This window comes from Symphalangus syndactylus, chromosome 21, assembly GCF_028878055.3.
Source record: "Symphalangus syndactylus isolate Jambi chromosome 21, NHGRI_mSymSyn1-v2.1_pri, whole genome shotgun sequence".
Lineage (NCBI taxonomy): Eukaryota > Metazoa > Chordata > Mammalia > Primates > Hylobatidae > Symphalangus > Symphalangus syndactylus.
The window spans coordinates 37,101,107-37,120,411 of NC_072443.2; the positions used below are offsets into that span (position 1 = coordinate 37,101,107).

The following is a 19,305-nucleotide window of genomic DNA, read 5'->3' on the forward strand; positions in this document are numbered from 1 at the left end:
AGACCTGGTTCAAATCCTCACCCTGAGATTTACCATCTGTGTGATCCTGGACAAGATTTTAATCACTCTGAACTTCAGTTTCCTAATCTATGAAATGGGTTGACCATACACACACCTTACAGGGCTACTGTGAGAATATAAAATTCGATGAATTATGACAATGGCCTATAGGAGGTGCTTGCTCAAGGAATAGTAGCTTCCCAGTTATCTTTTACTGTTTGGTTGAGCTTAATGTTTTAGAAAGAAGGTAAATGGCAATGCAGAGGCTGATATATGGAGAGAAGACAGTGCCTGAGAGCTAGTTTGAGGGCTCTAGACCAATGCTGTTCAATAAATTAGCCACTAGCCCATATGGCTGTTGAGCACCTGAAATGTGGCTAGTCTAAATTGAATGTGCAGTAAATACAAAAGATACACTAGATTTGGAAGACAGCATAAAACAAAGTGTAAAAACATCTCAATTTTTATCTTGATTACACGTTGAAATTATAAATTTTGGATATATCATGTTAAAAGACATTGCATTATCTTCATCTGTTTTTTTTTTTAAGTGGGTACTAGAAAATTTAAAATTACATAGGGGGCTGGAATTATATTTCTGTTGGACAACACTGCTCATGGCAGACGTAGAGTCCATGCAACTGATCAGATACTGGGGCAGAGAAGCAGGGAGAAGCAGGAGACAAGATGACTCCAAAGTTGGGCAGCCAAGTAGGTAGCAAATCTTTTCATGGCTTTAGGGAAGATGGGAGAGTAGACAAGTTTATGTTTGTATAAGCAGGTTATTAATGAGTGTCCTCTGAGCAGTGACAGAAAAGGCAAGGATTTGGTTTAGAGTAGAGTAACTGTCCCTGCCTTCCTTGTGAGTTGGCCATTCAGGCTCCTTCCATGTCACATACTGTACATGCTTTCATTCCTGCACAGGCTTGTTAGGGACACTTCTTCCCACCCCTATATGCTCACAGCCCACATGGTGGGCTATCACCAGGTTCAGAGCATACTTGGTGCCCAGAGGCTTCTGGAGTGAAAGATTACTGACCAATGTGCTCTTTGCAGGGAAGATTGGGAAGAGCTTGGCTGCGCCGTGGTGCCCTCAGAGTGCTCCAAGACTGGCTTGCCAGAGAGCTCCAGATACCTCTGCTTGCCCTTTTGTGGAGCTCTCCTCTGTAAACCATGAAATATGCTGGGTCACAGTAACCTAGAGTAGGACTGTACAGAAAAAAGAAATTGCAGGGAAGGCTTCCACAGGGAGGCTAACTGTTCACAAAGTCCCGTTAGACCCAACTCAGATGTGTGTCTCCACCTACTCCGGCTTTTCTAAGATTCCAGGAGTCATCAGGGAGTGCATACCGAGGACCAAGGAGCTGAGGCTGGCTTCTGGATAGCATTTCAGATAACCGCATGATACTTAGGTTTGAAAGCCAGGAATTGGAATTGTACCTGGCCTCTGAAATAGCCAGTGTACCATTCCCTGCAAAATTGTTGGGATATATGGCCTTGGGTTGAGCTAGGAAACTAGAGATTGATGATGCATCTCAGCAGTGGGTAAGAACAGGGAATGTAGAATGTATCAAGCTTGGAAGGCAAAAAACAACAACAAGCACAGTGTCTGCCTTGGTTTTAGCAGTTTCAGCTGACTTAGCCTACCTGGCTTTGGTACTGGAGGAGGGGATAACAAAGGACACCTGTGACATACTCACACCGCTCTGGCAGGGTTATTGCCACACATACAGCAGGAGCCTTTTGCTTCTCCTAAAGCCATTTTCATCTGCCCCAACCCTGACTGTGGTTGTCAGGGAGCGTTCCAAGTTGTTTGTCACCAGTAGTAAAACTCTAGGAGCACGTATTCATTCAGGAACCATTTATTGAGCTCCTTCTATGTGTTAGAAATACCATAGGATTAAAGTTTCAACTATAGAGAAATACATGAAAGTTCTTTTAATTTTCCTTTTTTTCTATCCTGATTTAAATTTGTGATTTTTTACAATCACAGAACAAATAGCTTTAGGTTTTACAACTTGTGAAAACTATGCTTTGAGGACTTCTATCATATCTTGGTTATGAATTTTATTTTTGCTGCAAAGATGGGAGAAATTTACTGTTTCCTTCCTACATTCCCTGCTCCTCTTTCCTTTTTGAGCACTGCGGGGGAAGACGCCCTTAGACCTCAGGGATCCCCAAGCCTGACTTCCAGCAGATATACTTGTGACAAGGCCCACCCTACTGGACAGCCCACTCCTGTAATGCAGAGAGGCCCCTAATGCCCTTAGCTTGGCTGTGGCAGACCACACCTTCACCTCCTCCTCAGCCAGAGCCAGATGAACCAGAGGAGGAAATGGGCCAAACTTGGCAGGCTGGTGCGTCCTCTGCCCCTATAGGGGTTTATTCCTAAAGTAGCTTCATCCCAGCACCACATCTGTGACTTCTCAAGGCCACTGGAGAGCTGAGAATTGGCCACAGGCCTGAAACCCCAGGAAGGTAGATGTCACTGGCCTTAATGACCTTGTATTGACTGGGATTGAGATAGGGCTGGGGTGAGGATTCAAGAGACAGAGTCAGAAATACCTAGGCATAGGTGGCTAAATATAAAGGTTTCTGTCTCCAAAGGCCCTGATGGTTGGGTGCTCTTCCAGAGACCACACTCACCCACCCATACTCCCTTACACATGTGCACAGACTCAAACCTGCACACATCTGCACACACAACACCAAGTGTTCCTGGCCCTGTGTGGATGCTGCACCCCTCTTCCCCTCCGCTCTCCCAGGAACTCCTACTTCTCACTTCTCCCCAGCCCCCAACACCACCATGGCAGTCCTCACACCTAACCCCGAAGTCCAGCCTTTCCACCAGCCCCAGCCTCTCTAGATTAGAGCTCTCTGGGGACCAGGACCTTTTGAAAGAAAGAAAGAAAGAAAAAAGGAGGAAAAACAGAAAGAAAGTGGGAAACAGAAGAATGAAACCGGGAAGGGGCAGTGGTGCCTTGAGCTATCTCACTGCATTACAATGAATATGGACTCTATTAAGCTCCGTTCTGCCTGTTAGTGTTTCCCGGGGCAACACAGCCCCCATATGGCAAGCATGCAGCAGATTAGGGTAGGCCCCAGGGCCGCATTGAAGGCCAGTGGCTTGACTGGCAGTTGAACCCCCTCCCCACCTCCCCCTACTCCTCACACTTGACACTGCCTGTGTTTATCTAAAGCAAGGAGGGGGGGCCATTTGAAAGGTTTTTGTCCTGACTCAGAGAAGGGAGAGAAGGAGGCTGGAGGCAGGGTGGAGAGAGGGAGGTTGAGGGAGGAAGGAGGGTGGAGGTGGGGTAGAAAGGGGAGAGGCGAGGAGGGAAGGCTTCATAAATATTCAAGAGGAGCTCTGAATGAAGAGAGAGAAATAAAGCAGATGGAATTCGTGTTAAAGAACAGCACAATCACCCTGTTTTGAGCCCTCCAAAAACAAAAAAAAAGAAAAGAGAACGGGCTTCTAGGAGTGTAGGAGCTGCGTTTATCCAATTAGCAGGGTTGTCAAATTGAATTTATATGGAACAGGGGTGGGGGAATTGAGCCGGGAGTGTAGAAGAAAGGAAGTGGTTTTCCTTTTCTTTCAGTCTTCCAGTTTAGCAATAAAACCCCCCACACCATGGGTAGATTTGTAGATTTTTTTTAAAAATCTCTTAAAAGAAACGAGGTCATTTTGGGGAAGAGGTATGAGTGACAAAACTCCCCAGTAACTTTTTCCTCTGGTGCTGGAGCGGGGAGAGGATTAGACGTGTTTTACCAGAAGCTCGGTGGGCAAATCAAGAGATAAGACCTCTTCTCCTTGACTCAGATGGCAGAGGTGGCTTCTCTCTATGGGAGGTTCCTCCCCGAGGAAAGATGCTCCATCCTGGCTCCTTCCCTTTCTGCTTGCCTTGATGGTGAGTGGAAATAGGCTTTGTTTGTAGTCACCTTGTTATAAGTTCTGGGTTCAGTGAGAGGAACCCACGTTTTGCTAATCTCCCCAAAATGCCACTTTGATTATATATTCCCTTGCTCAAAAACCATCACTAACTCCTCTCCTTCTGTGGTATGAATTTTAAACTCTTTTCTCTGGTCTTCCACAGTGAGACCCAATCTCAGTGTCCCACCTTGTCTCTTTTCATTCTTTTGCGTAAGTCTCCAAAGTGGGGTGCAAGTGCTAAGGGGAAAAAATATAAGCAATTCCGTTGGGGCACTGTAAGATAACAGTAGAGATTCCCTTAATGTTTTTTTCTACCTAAAAAAGGAATAGGAAAGAAATTCAGCTTTGCTAATATTTAATATAGGGGTTGGCAGTGGTGCCTTCGGTCTTGGTCTGTACATGAGGCTGTCATGTGTCACAGCAGTGTCCCAGGCATCTCCATGGGTAAACGGCTTGACAGTGTGGGGGCCTCACTCGTTCATTCACTCCCCAGTTTCCCTGTTCTCCCTTAAGTGGATTTACAGATTATATTATTTAGTTTAACTAAATTAACTCTCACAAGAGGACAAGTGGCTTAAAGAGATTGCTACAAAGAAACTGGGTTGAAGAGAAGGCTGATAATCCAAGCACATGCAAACAGGAAGAAAACAGCAGAGCTGACCCTTTTCAAGCCACAGGAGGGAGTAAAAACAATGATAATGGAATCACTTCTGATGAGAAGTCAACAAAATAATTAACAGTCAAGCAGACTATTTGAAAGAGATTACACCCATATCATTAGTGATGATACTAATCCTAAATAGGCGTTCTGCCTTAAGGTATTAGCTAATGATATTTTAAGACAATCATGGTTAAGGAGTTATTAAAATATGGTTTCATTTTTACCTACTCTTTTTAACATTTTGGTTCTGCAGTGCATGTATTTAATTTATAAGTAGAAAAGTATGCACATATTAGAGATGTTTGCCCAGAATATTTCACTCAGGTGGTCGTAGGATTAGAGAAGTTTGGAGACCACTGTTACAGATAAACCCAACTGTTTGGCACACCACCCTCACCACCCTGCAAACACAAGACTAGCATTCCCACCAAGTCAGTATCACCTTCCTGCTGTGCCCTCATCCCCCTTGCTTGTACATACCGCAAGAGGCCCAGTTTCAAATCCTATTTCCAGAACACCTTCCCTTAAGACCTGAACTGAAAACTCTCTTCTGCCTCTGCTCTCATTTGCCACTTCACATTGGTGACTGAACTGATCAGTGAAGGTATTAAAGAATGCTAAAGTTGTTACAGGAGAATAATCACAAAATTTCAGTGGTTTTGTGCAACAGACCTCTTCTCATGTCACATCTTGAGCTAATTGCTTCGATCTTATAGCTGTGCCTTCTGAACCATGTGACACATGGTCACCAGACTGACGAGGCAAAGATGGAAGCAGCTATCAATCTCTTAACCGCCATGGCCCAGTAGTGACACATGAAGTTCACTTACACATGTTCATTGGCCAGCACTAGTCACATGGCCCTAAGCTCACTGCAGAGGAGGCTAGGAAATGAAGAGCAGCTTGTGGATATTTGCTGGGTGCTAGTGAATTTATGTCCCAAATATTGCTTTAAGCTCCTAAGGACTGAATTAATTTTCTAATACTCATAGTACCTTACATATTGTGTTGTGTGTGGTAGAGTATAGCAATATTTTTTCTTCCCAGTAATATTAATAATTAAAAGTCAAGGCACACATCATTTGTTAATAGAAGACTCATTCACAAAATTTGGATGAGGAGTAAGGTAAAATATACTTAGAGGCTGGCTAGAGCATGACTTATACTTAAAAACATCAAACCGTTGTTTTTTTTCTCCCCTACTTGACATCAGAATGTTCTGGGTAGATGTTCCAGATACTAGTCTAGAACTGTGCTGTCTAATGTGGCAGCCACTAGCTCTATATGGTTATTTAAGTTAAATTTAAAGAAAATTAAAACTTCAGTGTCTTAGTCACTTTAGCCACATTTTGAGAATTTCATAGCCCTGAGTGGCTAGTAGCTATCTAGTGCTTTAGACAGCACAAATATAGAATATTCCCATCATTGCAGAAAATTCTACGGAAGGGGCTTATGCAATGAACAGTAGGAGATTTTTATAGATTAGAATGTAGATGATGAAAGGATAAAAATGATCACACAGAAAGTTACTGTTATAGATAATGATCCAGGTAACATTCTTATGTATAAGGAAGTAAATTCAGAAACATTCTAAAATTGGCTTTGAAACCGTTTCTAGCCAGTTGGTTAATGTGGCTCCAGAAACAATTTGCTAGGAGGTAGTGTTAAGATAGTAAAAGGAGCACTGGACTAGGAGTGAGAAGACCTGACTTGTAGCCCAAAGTCTCCCTTCTGAATTAGCTGGGAGACCTTCTACAAATCACTTAGACTCATTCAGCCTTGACACATCATTCATAACACTCAAAACACATTAGGCGTTACTCTAGGATACTTTATTATTTTCTCTGAGGTCCCTCTGAATTAAAAAAAATTTTAATTAAAAAAATTTTTTAAATTAGGTCTGTGCGTCAAGTACAACTTTTTAAGTAAAAATGACCTTTGTTTTTTGTATATATTTAAAGGTATACAACCTGATGTTTTGATAAGCTTTCTTTCTTTTTTTTTTAGAGACAGAGTCTTGCTCTGTTGCCCAGGCTGGAATGCAGTGCAGTGCCTGTCGTAGCTCACTGCAACCTCAAACTTCTGGGCTGAAGTGATCCTCCTACCTCAGCCTCTTCAGTAAACCTTTCTTTCTTAATTCCTTCTCCTAAGTCTGTGTAAATTCACATATTCAGCCCTCTGAAAATTAAATTCATTTATTTCCCCAATATTTGCCTCAATGCCTCTCTTCTGTGCAGGAGTACTACCCTCTTTCTTGAGATAGGGGGCTGCCAACACTTGCACCCCAGGCACTTGGCATCACCTTCTAGGAGCAAAGCTTTCCCTGCCTTTAAGACAATTGGGAAAGGTGATTCTCACTCTACAAAATTGGGAGCATGCAAAATAAAAAGTAACTTGGAGCAGGATTTTTTCTTTTTCATGTAGCTAGTCCCTCTCCACCAATGGAACAAAAGACTTTGTCAGATCGTATTCTTGCCACTTGAAGAATGTTTTTAAGAAAGTCTCTTTGTGCTGTCTGCTACATCACACTCTCTCCTATTCAGCTCACCTTTGTTATTGGTCTTAGGACGTCCAAAGGTCATGTTTTGTGTTTTAGATCATAGAAGCTTCCCTTTCTGAGACAGCTGCCATGGCATGGGCGTCCAGGGGATGAGCCGGCAGCTTTTTTGTGGTGTTGTCTCACTCTTGGTCCAGTTAGTCAGCCAGCCCTCTTGGGAGGAAGTGGAGCTGGCCTCCTCCCGATGATGATCAACTCTCAGTTGTTTGTAATTTTCTCAAAAAATAAATACTCTGAGGCTACAGTTTCTCAGGATTGGTCTTAACCCCAGAGTGTGTTTTGTTGTTGTTGTTTTTGGAAAGTTTCAAAAACATCTGTTTGGAAGAGATTATTTCAGTGGAGAACATGTATGTCAGCAGTTAAATGTTTCAGACCCATTTTCTTTCTTTTTGTGTGTGTGTCCACATAACCCTTTAAACTGTCAAGTACCTAGGCCTCAATGAGGTATCAAATGATTTTGATATTTTTTCTTGATTTCTCCGCTTTTTCTCAGAAAATGACTAAGGAAAATAAGAAGGATCTTAGATATATTTTACATTGCCAAGAAAAATAATAGGCCTTACTGTTGCCTTCACCCAACTTTGAAATTGTACTTTGTTCATTTCACAATGGGACAACGTTACACTGCAATTAGGTTCTCCAGCTTAAGCCTTACTTGCCTTTTCCCCCTAAACATTAAAATAAAGTTCTCAGATAACTGAAATCTCTAGAATTATCTTTCTAAACCAAACTCACTAGGTAACTTGGTTCAAAAAGTAACTCACTTTCCCCAGATACTAAATAAAATGCATCGTTTTATTTATTTATAATTTTATTTATTTATTTATAATCATCATCCAGTGACCAAGCCCCCCAACGTTCCCCAAACATAGCCATAGTTTTTGGTCATAGTTCTGCTTTTACATGAATGAGACCCCACGCATCCTGTTTTGGGGTCCTTAAAATGGTACTTCTTACAACTCTGTTGTGGGAATTAATGGGTTAACTCCTTTCTCCGTCTCTGGATACCTGCACCTTCTCACTCCCTCTCACTCCCAGTTCTTTTCTCCTTGTTGTTTTTGAAAGCAGGATAGTGGCTGGCAGCAGCAACAGGATCTGTTTCCATTTTGAACCTTATAAATTACCGAGGTTGCAGAAGTAACAGGAGTTGTTTGGCTGGTCCTCGTTAAGCAGGAGGGGGTCTGGGCTGAATTTCCTCAGTAAAATATTTGTTGCTGTTACAACCCAAACACCTCTGTAGCCACCGTGTATTCAGATAAGAAACAACCCTTCCATTCCTCTTTGTCTGCGTGTCCTCTTTTGCCCTTTATTACTTTATGTTCATTTTCTGTCTCCCTACCTCCCTTCTTCCCTTTCTTCCTCCCTCCCTTCCTTCCCTCCTTGGGACATGGAAGGAACATTTGCTCTCAATTTCCTTAAGGGCCTGGGGAAATTGGGGCATGACTTGAACAAGCTAGTTCCCTAAAATCCCATAACTGGGAACTCATGCAATGATCTATATAAATACCTTATCTCATTGGGGAAAAGCAAATTAGAGAATTAAAGCAAGTATCTGGAAAATTGAGAGGAAACCAAAAGCTTACTTTTTGGTGTTAACTTTCCCTCTAGAAATCACTGTTAAAATGTCCCACTGTTCTACATCAACTCTGTTTGCTAAACACCCACTGGGTACAGAGCCCTGATAGGAAAAAAAAAAAAAAAAAAAAAAAAAAAAAAAGGAAAAAGGCTACTATTGTGATTAAAAGCACAGTTTTGGAATCAGCCCAAACTGGATTTCAGTCCAGGCCTACTGTTATGTGATCCTGGGAAACTTAACTTCTGGAACTCGATTTTCTCTCCTGTAAAATGGGGATATAGTCCTCACCTTGCAGGGCTGATGAGAAGGTTAAAGGAAACACATTGTATAAGAGCTTAGCGAGTTCCTGGAGTAGTGGCAGGCACCCACAGCTCTCCACCACCACAGCCCTTCCCAATTGTACTCACATCCTTTGCAGCTTTCATGAATTTTACTTTGCCAATAATATGACCCTTTGATTTACTGGATTGTTTGGAAAAGAGCAAAAGCTCTCTCTCTACACCAACGGGAAATTATCTTAACTTGCCAGGAAATAACTTTTGAAAAACTTCTTTAAAAATGTGCTTTCAAATCCCTTTTAGAAAACATCCCCTTGTCCTATCCCAGAGTAGTGCTGAAGTCTTGTGAGTCATCTGATGTCGATGTCATGAGGCAAAGGGAGGAAATACAAACCATCAGGAAAGAACTCTTGGAAAATATTCTGAGCATCCACAGAATGCTAGGGGTTGGGGTCCTCCATCTGGTTTGGAGGGGTGCTCATTGGGCAGTGTGGATATGGCCCTTCTCACTCCCTCTGCAGCCAGGCAGAAAGCCAAAGGACCACAGGTCTTGGGGAAGGGAAAGGTTTAGGTTAATCCCGAGCACTTCCCAACACAGAGCAACAGTCCCCTGTGTCAGGCATGTCGGGTGTCTCTTGTTTCTTACAGCAGTTTCTGCAGGCAGCCTGAACTCTAGGACTGGCCAGCACAACACATCTCTCAGTTGAGAAGCTTAACTACTTCTGAGTTTTAAATGGTGACTGTAAATCTTTGAGAGAGTCTCTGGTTAGGTAGATTGATCTAGAAGAGTTAACATTTTGAATGTATGTCACACTCCTAGAAATATACGATTAATATTGCCACAGGTGAATGATCCACCGTGCGGATGACTGGAATGTTGCCTTCAACGTTATCCGAACTCATTTCAATGCCTCCATGCCTCATAAGGCTGTTGATACCCCATCCTTATTTGTTAATGTTCTATAAACCCATCAGTGAAAAGCACGGAAGCAAAATCTTTGTTTTGGCTGTGACAGAAGTGTGTGTGTGTGTGTGTGTGTGTGTGTTAGAATATACACTTGCCCATGTGATTTTGATAAATCTTGTAAGGGCCATAGTTTAAGAAAGGCATAAAAAAATTGTGCCTTCTGGAACAGGAGATACTACTGTTCTAGGCAGAGAGGGTGGCTGATAGCTGAGATGTGTTGTCAGATGGCTGGAGGTGCAGTGTGCTCTGAGCCTCAAAGCAATGTTGTTCTGGGTGGAGATACAACTTGGGTAATCAAGAGTGCAGATTTTGTAGAGACAGAAAAGTTCAAAATTTCTAGCACCGGGAGCAGAGAGAAGTGGGAGCTAGTGAGTGAAGCGAAAACAAGGCTCTATACCCTGAGAAAGTGAGGGGTCTTGGCTGGCTTATGACTTTGGGCTGTGTTTGTACCTGTGGGAGTAGATGTTATGGACAAGCTGAGGAGAGTAGGGTGATTGCAGGAATAAAAGGGAGTTTTCAGGGATATAGGCATAGAGCTGGGGTGAGGAAAATCAGAGCAGGAAATATTTCATGAGTCACTGAGACTCTAGGATTCATTCACTTAGTAGCATTCCCTGCAAGGGCGTTCCGTATACATCACACACACGGCACTGCTGTCCCGCAATAGTCTGCACTAACCACATGGCAGGGCACATGGCTGTGACCAGCTGGCCTTTTGCAAGCAAACGGTAAGAATAATCTCATCTGTTCTAGCATCCGTGCCAGATAGTCACTGTCCTGTGCCATGGATATGGCTGCAGGCCTCAGCCTCTCTGTATCCTCTGCCCCTCCTCCTTATTGGTATCCATCCACTGGGCAAGACTCCAGCATTCTTACTACAAAAAAATCACCTTCTAGCTAGAGAAAGAGCTCTAGGGGGCAACTTACAAGAAGCTTCTTTTAGATGAGAAATGGCACGATGGTGTTCTTTGGTCTTCCAGCAGCATGACCAGGTCTCTAGTTTGAGTGTTGCCAACAGGGAACAAGGGACAAAGCCAGGCCCTGTGGCCACCACAAGTGCACCCCAGGCATCCTCATCATGGCATTGCTTTCCCTTTCTGTCTTACAACAGAGTGTTGCCGGGGACGGCAGTATCTCTTTGTGTGACCCTGGCGGCTTATGGGACGTTGCCTTCAGACCTTTGTGATACACCATGCTGCGTGGGACGATGATGGCGTGGGGAGGAACGAGGCCTGAGGTCACACTGGCTTGCCTCCTCTTAGCCACAGCAGGCTGCTTTGCTGACTTGAGTGAGTGCTTTCCTTCCGTTTCCCTGCCCTTACAGTCAAATGGAAACATTCCGCATTCTACAATAACTCTTTAAAAAGGCCTTCTTTACCTGGATTTCAAAGAACACTTTATTCCCATTGGCCTTCAGGGACACAAGAATACAAGATGAGACATGATCACAACATCATATTGGTTATAGTTTGGTATTTGACTCATTTCAAAGCTATACCAGAGGAGGAGGAGGAGGAGAAGTAATAATGATAACTGCTTTTTATTGTGCGCTTACCGTACAGTGTCACGGCAGGCAATTTACACATATCGTCTGCAAGCCTCATGACAACCTTGTGAGACAAGCAATATTAGCTTCATTTTACAGATAAGAAACGGACACTTCACAAGGCTAGAGTCACATGGCTCAGAAGTAGTGGCACTGGGATGAGACTCAGGTCTGTCCAAATGCAAAGCCCAAGCTCTTGCCTTTACAATACATTCTCACTCGACATCTACTCTCTGGGAACAAAGGCAGGTTGGGAAATGGACAAGAGCAGTAGAGTCGGAGAAAGACCAACTTCTCTGGTGGCCACTTCTGGAAGACTTCCTGGGTGCAATGCTTCTAAAAACGTGATGTTGTTTTCTTGGGGGCATCAGTTCATTGCTGCATCCCTGTTCTTCCTCCAGACGAGGTCCCTCAGGTCACTGTCCAGCCTGCGTCCACCGTCCAGAAGCCCGGAGGCACTGTGATCCTGGGCTGCGTTGTGGAACCCCCAAGGATGAATGTAACCTGGCGCCTGAATGGAAAGGAGCTGAATGGCTCGGATGATGCTCTGGGTGTCCTCATCACCCACGGGACCCTCGTCATCACTGCTCTTAACAACCACACTGTGGGACGGTACCAGTGTGTGGCCTGGATGCCTGCGGGGGCTGTGGCCAGCGTGCCAGCCACTGTGACACTAGCCAGTGAGTCTGCTCCTTTGCCTCCCTGCCATGGTGCAGTCCCTCCTCGTCTCTCCCACCCTGAAGCCCCCACCATTCATGCTGCCTCTTGTTAGTCTTAGCGTAAAATGGGCCTTAACTGCAGAAATGTCAAATCAGAACAGTAGCTGCCTAGTAATGCCCAGTGATTGGGGACCCTTGTGGCCTTGGAAAACCTCACTCCAAGTAGAGGCTGTATCTGGAGTGAGTGTCTACAGAGAGGGGAATTGGTCAGTGCTCTTGACATGGCAGAACTGTTCCGTAGGCCCTAGAGCAGGGCCATGCTGTGCCTTCCTACTTGGTCATCCTGTGGCTGTAGGTGCACTGTCCCAACTGCTCACACACCTTCCAGTCCCCTCCCTCCATTCTCACCACAGTTACAGTCGGAGCAGGGAGAGACAGGACACCAAGAGACGTGGGCAGGGCGATGTGTAGTCTGGACAGAGCCCACCCAGCTCAGACTTGGCCTCCTGTCTCTCTGTGAGGGGCAAGCATAGTCCAAAGGCCTGGATTATAAATACTAGAACATAATGAAAAGGAAACTGTGTGGCAAAGGGATAAAGGGATACAGAGAAAAGAAACAAGGAAGAGATGAGGTGACAGTTTGGACCAAGGAAAATGCCAAGAGAAGACTTCACACTACCTTCTTTTTTTCTGGTTTTGCCATTCTTTTATTCATGTTGTTACACTCAGTATAGGATAGTTTATCAAAATCATTATGTCTGTAGACATTCTATTTGTGATATAGAAATTGTGTTATTTCTGACCTCTATTTTTTCCTATTATATGACAAAGAACATTAGGTCCTCAGACCAACATGTGGAAACCAAGGGCCAAATGGCTTCTAAGATCCCTCCCAACTGAATAATTCCAGTAAATTCCATTTCCATGCACTCACTGACGCATCATCCTAATAACCGCTCTTATTTCTTTTATGCTTGTGAAAGGCATAGTTTTTACAAAATTACTTGAGGGTGTATTATAAAGATTCAACAGAGCAAAGTGAAGGTCAAGTGACTTGACATAGTCATAGCTGGAAGAGGAGCCTTACCAAGACAGGCGTTTCTAGTTGCCATTATACTTATTCTACCTTACCAGGACCCATTGTATGAGGCTAGAGGGAAGTGAGTAAACAGACGTCCTACCTTTGCATATGACTGCCACTTGGTGTGCTGTGTCCCAGGCACAACACATACACTATCTGATTTTCTACTCATTGTATGTATGGGCACATGAGACTTGATGGATTCAATACACCACTGAAGGCTGGAGAGTACCCCTGACAGCCATTCTTATATGCTGAGCCTGTGGCCAGGAAGCTTAAAAAACTGCCTCCAATTTGGCCCCTTTCCTGGTGCCTGAGGTGTAGAAAATAGGGAAACTTGTGGAGACTTTAATGGTATTTGGATTTAAACTTTGAGAAGATTTCCAGGGCTTGTTCCCTCATGACTCAGCAGCACTCCCTTATCCCTGAAAGCCCTGCTTTGGGCATCCATGTCACCATCATCATCAACATCATCACCATCATCACCCTTGTGGATGACGTGCTTCCAGGAGGTTGGCGGTGCTACAACATGGGGTTTACCTAAGGCAGCGAACTTTTGAAATGCCCCTCTATCCAAGACAGCTGGGGTCCTTCGGGTGACTGAAGCTTGAGTCCTGGGAGGAGAGTAGGGAGGGATGGAGAAGCAGTAACAGAATGGAGGAAACCCCCTACATGCCCTCCAGTCCCCAGATCCCTGGAGGAGCTTCACTCTGTGAGTCAGTGGAATGGAGGCTGCCAGGATTCCTCTTTTCTTGGGAAAGTCAAGCAAGACCTGCCCTTTTCTCAGAGGGAAGGCAGAGTATGTCCTCAGGTGTCTCCCTGAGGAGCCAGGCTGGCACTGGGCTGCATCTCGGAGCCCCCCTCACAATGGAGCCACTCCTCTTTGTGGCAGAAGGATCACCCATGGAATCTGAGTGCCTGGCCTCTGGGGAGCAGCCTGTGAGTGCTCAAGGAGGGAGGCAGGCCGTGGGTGGCTAGGGGGCCAGCTGTGCTTGTTGGGCAGGGGCTGCTTATGAGGCTTGGGTGTTGAAGATAGAGGGTGTAGAGGGGTCATCTCATCACGTCAAGAAGGGCTGAGGTCAGAACTACATTTCCTATCATTGTACACTTCCCGCCTCTACTTTCATATTTTCACATTATAATTGCATTATAGAATGCTTAGGATATATATAAAATAATCTCTCATAAGCCTGCTATCTTCATATAACCACCACCATCATTTTGGAGTATACCCTTCCAGTCTTTATCCCTGCTCATATTTTTATGTTGTAATGATACAACAAATATACAAATTCTTTTCTCTCTCTTGATGTTGTATGATAAGCATTCTCCATTGGCCATATGACCATGTTTACTTTTTTATTGAGTATAAAATGCATACAAGGCCTGGCACATAGAGATCAGAGATAATTATTACAATATGGCTTACACCTGTAATCCCAGCGCTTTGGGAGTCTGAAGCAGGAGGATCATTTGAGGTTGGGATTTTGAGACCAGCCTAGGAACAAAATTTTTTTTAAAAAAATAGCCAGGCGTGGTGGCGTGCACTTGTATTGCTAGCTGTCTCGGAGGTGGGAGGACTGCTTGAGTCCAGGAGGCAAGGCTGGGGTGAGCCAGCCTCTTAAAAATGAGATGTGGCTTTTTTGACCCTGTCTCCAAAAAACAAATAAATAAAATGCATACAGTAAAGTACACAAAGTGTACTAATCTTAAGTGAACAACTGATACATTTTTCATGTACGTCCACCCATGTAACCATCTCCCACGTCCCCTCATGCCCCTTCCTGGTTAATCCACCCTCCCAGCCCCCACCAGTACTTATGATCGTAATTACTAGTGGTCCTAGAACATCTACCTCCTACCCTTTTCCTGTTGCTGGACAATTAGGGCCTTTCCAGTTGTTATTACAAACGATATGTGCCTTTTAGCAACGTGTGTGCCCTTAAAGAGCAGCACTGCTCATCCAACAGGAAGGTTTCATCTGCAAATGGGTAGCACAAGGCTGTAGAGACTCAAGACCATAACCATTCATTTGGCCTAATTAGGAGCCAGGCTGAACCTTTTGTTGTTTGGGAAAGGAAGAGTTGGAGAGTGGAAGATTTATCTTGGAGCCCTCCTTCTGCTTCAAGGTGTATCTGTGTGAGGAGAGACAATTTATTAGCCTTCATTTTAAAAATATTCCTGGCTGCTTCTTTCTCTGGTGCTTGAGGGGATCTGTGGTTGGCAGAAAGGACAAAGGGAAGTGTTTGGTTGCAACCCAAGAAGGCACAGTGAGAGAAGAAGGGGCTTGTGCAGAAGCCGAGCTGGGCTTATTTGAAAGCCAAGAGCTATTGGCTTGTCATTTAGACATGAATCAGAAGGCGAAATGTTTGGGCCTGACTAGAAAGAAGAAGTGCTGAAAGTTGAGAGAGCAGGCATAGGGGGCTGTGTCATGGAAAAGAGGGAGTTGGTGGAGTGGAACTGCAAAGCTTGGAGGAGGCAGCAACGAGGTGGCGGGAAGGTGGGTGGGGGCAAGTGAAAGGGGTGCTGTCTTTGGGCTAATGCCATTAGGGGATCTGGCCCAGACACAGCAGTAGATTAAGTTTCTGAAAGCACATTCCTGAGCAGAATAGGGGCTGTGTTTTGCTGGTTGGCTGATGTATGAGGGAGGCCAAGTGGTAGATGGGATTACCGAAGGCACAGTCTGCATTTAGAGGAAAGACTGGGCAGCGGCGTGCTGGTGCACACGCATGCACACCCACACACACTCAGCATGGTAGGCTTCCTTTTCCTCTGGCCTCTTCTCCACGCTTTCCCATGTTTATCCTCGCACAAAGCAGTTGCTGTCTGGCCTACCTGGCAAGATGCCGCCTCCTGCATCCACCCTCTAGAGGGGAGCTATAGGTCATGGGGCTTAGGACCAGGCTTGAGGATTCAGGGGTGGAGAGGAGGCCTCTAGCAGAATAATTTTCTTGTCCAGTGTTGGAAGCTGGAGGGTCCACTTGTACTTCACCCTGACCAGGTGACATCATCTTTTGATTTTCAGTAAAATGGAGCCAGAAGTCAAATCACCTGAAGAGTCTCACCTGCACTCTCTCCCTCCCTCCACCCCAGGTTGTCCTGCCCATGTGGGTAATGGCTGCTGCATGCTCTGTGGAGGTGCCCATCTCGCTGTCCTCTGTGAAGGGTTTTTTATTTCCTATTTAACCTAAACTTTAAAAAAAAATCTCTCTTGCTGCCAATGCCCCGCTTCAGATCATCTTGTCTAATTCTTGGTTTTTGAAACGCTTTTAACTTTGAACTCCTTCCTTTCACTTCCCTTTCCCTTTTCACAAGCCTCACACCAGGCAGCCAACCGCTCTACACAGCTCAGCTGTTCCAAGTCCGCTCCTGAATCAACAGCAGACCCTGCCAGGGAGCACTCCACTCCTTCTTACTGGACCCTGAGTTCCACCTCAGGCCTGTTCTCAACACAGCATGGCAAGGAGTCACAACTGACTCATCAGAGCTGGCAGTGGAAAAGCTGTTCTCAATCCCTTACCTCTAACAGTTAACCATTAATAATTGTTTATTTTTAACTTTTAAGATTTTTTGATAATTTTATTCTCCCAATTCTCCCATCATCCCTAGGTCCCACTGGTAGCTGGAAATAAAACAGGTGGTAACCAGGTAGCAACCCGTAATTCTAAACTTGGGAATTTTAGTCCTCAAGTTAATGTGAAGTCTTAAGCTGCAGCCGGTATAATTGAGAACAGATCAGTCACCACTCCTTAAGGCCTCCTAGCGCCAAGGCCGGGCATATACTCCTGAATGGTCCTGTCTCTGGCATCAGAGATCAGCAGGCAAGGTGGCTGACAAGAAAGGAAGGAGTCCCCCTCGCCACTCATCATCATGAATCTCTGACTTTGAGAAAATGTCTGAAGTGACCAGGGACCCTTTGTTACCATAATTTAATTTAACCCATGAATAAAATGAAGGGCCAAACTGGTATAATGGAAAAAACAAGAAGCTAAAAAAAAAGTTTTAAATTCTGGGTTTAAGCCTTAGCTCTGCCACTTAAGTGTTCCATGACTTTGAGCAAATCACTTGGTCTTTAGGCTGCCACAGCTGTGAAATGAACACAGTAATTACATCACCAGTCTCATGGGTTTTTTGAGGATAAATGGGAGAATGTATGATATTAGTATTTGAGAGCATTTTAGAAATCCCAGGCTTTATTTGTTCGCCCATGTGGTTGTCAAATATTTCTGGAGTGTCTTCTTTCTGGAGGCTCTGAAGCCTGTGTCCAGCCCTGTGCTGCCCAGCTGCATTCTGGGAGTGACCCTTAGGAAGACAGTTCAGAGGGTGGCAGAGCTTCCAGTCATAACCAGAACCAATAGAGGGCTGGCTTCTTATAAAGAGACAACTAACCCATGTCCTGTGACTTTCTTAGTTCCTTATATACATGTGTTCTCTAACTCAGATTCCCACCCCCAGCCGCCCTCAGGAGCAGCCACAGTGTCATGGTGCATTGTCAGTGTAGCCCGCAGAGCTGCTCACTGATGCTCCTGTGGGTTCACTGCTGCCCATTCAACTGCTGCCCTATACAGACGGCTGTTGTTTTGCACTGACAGGCTGGGCTGACCCTGGCCTTCAGCATGGTGAATCCTACAAACAGAAGCTATGTCTCTTTGCTCAGCTCCCCTAACCTCTAATTCCCATGACACACTTCACTAAGGTCATCTACGTTCTGACTGTGAACTAGAATAGTCCATAGTCCATTAAGGACCATTGTAGACATTTCTTTCTTAAGATATTTCTAGCTTCCTTTATCTCTGTATTAGGGTTCTCCAGAAAAGCAGAACCAATAATACATATATGTGTGTGTGTGTGTGTGTGTGTATGTATAATATATTTAATTTTGCATATGTATAATTATATATTATACAAAGATTTATTTTAAAGAGTTAGCTCATGCAGACTGTAGATTCAGGTAAGAATTGATATTACAGTCTTGAGGGTAAAAGCAGGAAACTCAGGCATATTTTCTGCGTTGTGTTCTTCTCTGGAAAACATATCTTTGCTATTAATACCCTCAATGACCAAATGAGGCCTATCCTCATTAGGGAGGGTAATTATTTTCTCAAAGTGAAAGATTGTCTAGCAAAGTTGACACATGAAATTAACCATCACAGTCCCCTACTGTCCACCTGAAATACACCACCTGCCTGGAGTTCTTTTGGAATATGTCTCTTTGGAGGCAATGTCAATAAATTAGATTCTCCCTAAGTCCAGCTCCCAGAATCATTAATGGCACCTTTAGACAGAGATGTTTCCATGCTGCCAGGACAATGGTTATTCCTTAACCTTTATGGAGCCATGAGCTCCATTCAAACCTCTGGATGCTTTGGATTTCAACCTTGGGTGGAGCTGACCATTGGAAGATGCAGACACAGAGACCCTGTTGCCCCAGCCCCTACCAGAGATGCATTCACTGGTTGCAGAAACAGCTTCATGAAGCCCTCTCACCTTGGCAGAGGCATATTGTTTGGATTCTCTTTGGCCACAGGTGTCTCAGAGCAAAACTGTGGTTTAATTTGGGCAATCTTATTAAGACTATCCTTTCCTAATTTTCCCCTAGTCTTGATTTTTAAATATATATATAAAACCTGTATGTTGATTTTTTTCAAGTTTTTTTTTCTCACCTCCTCTGTGAAGTGTAGGGGTGGAGAGGATGAGAGAAGAGACAAGCAAGAACTCAATAAATAGAAAGAATTTATCTCTCATTTCCAACAGTCACTATAATTTCTTCCCATAATATGTCTTCTTACTACAATTAACAGTCTACCTCTTTAATTTAATTTTGTCCTCAGTACCTTACAACTTAATGCATTCTATTTCTAAAGGCTTCTATTAAATAAGACAAGACCAAAGTTCATGAGTCCCACTTGAAAAACAGCAAGGCACTCATTCTCCATTGCTGACTCCTATATTTGGATGTTTTGGAGGTTGGTGCCCTAAGAATTGGGAATATTTAGAATTTCTAACAGAGCACAGTAAGATCTGGTCCTGGCCATTGAACATCTCTCAG

General features: G+C 44.2%; 1 protein-coding gene across 5 annotated transcripts in view; it reads left to right on the forward strand.

Moving 5' to 3' along the window:
* The window catches only part of BOC (BOC cell adhesion associated, oncogene regulated), a 75,783-nt gene that overhangs the window by 27,077 nt on the left and 29,401 nt on the right, over window positions 1-19,305 (forward strand). For 2 of the 5 annotated variants that reach the window (XM_063630026.1, XM_055260157.2), the window contains exons 2-3: window positions 11,082-11,259; window positions 11,918-12,196. The exons of the other annotated variants lie outside the window; for them this stretch is intronic. In XM_063630026.1, the coding sequence (XP_063486096.1) occupies window positions 11,163-11,259; window positions 11,918-12,196 (376 nt within the window). In that variant the 5' untranslated portion in view covers window positions 11,082-11,162. The remainder of the gene's footprint in view (window positions 1-11,081; window positions 11,260-11,917; window positions 12,197-19,305) is intronic. 5 annotated transcript variants of the gene reach the window in all.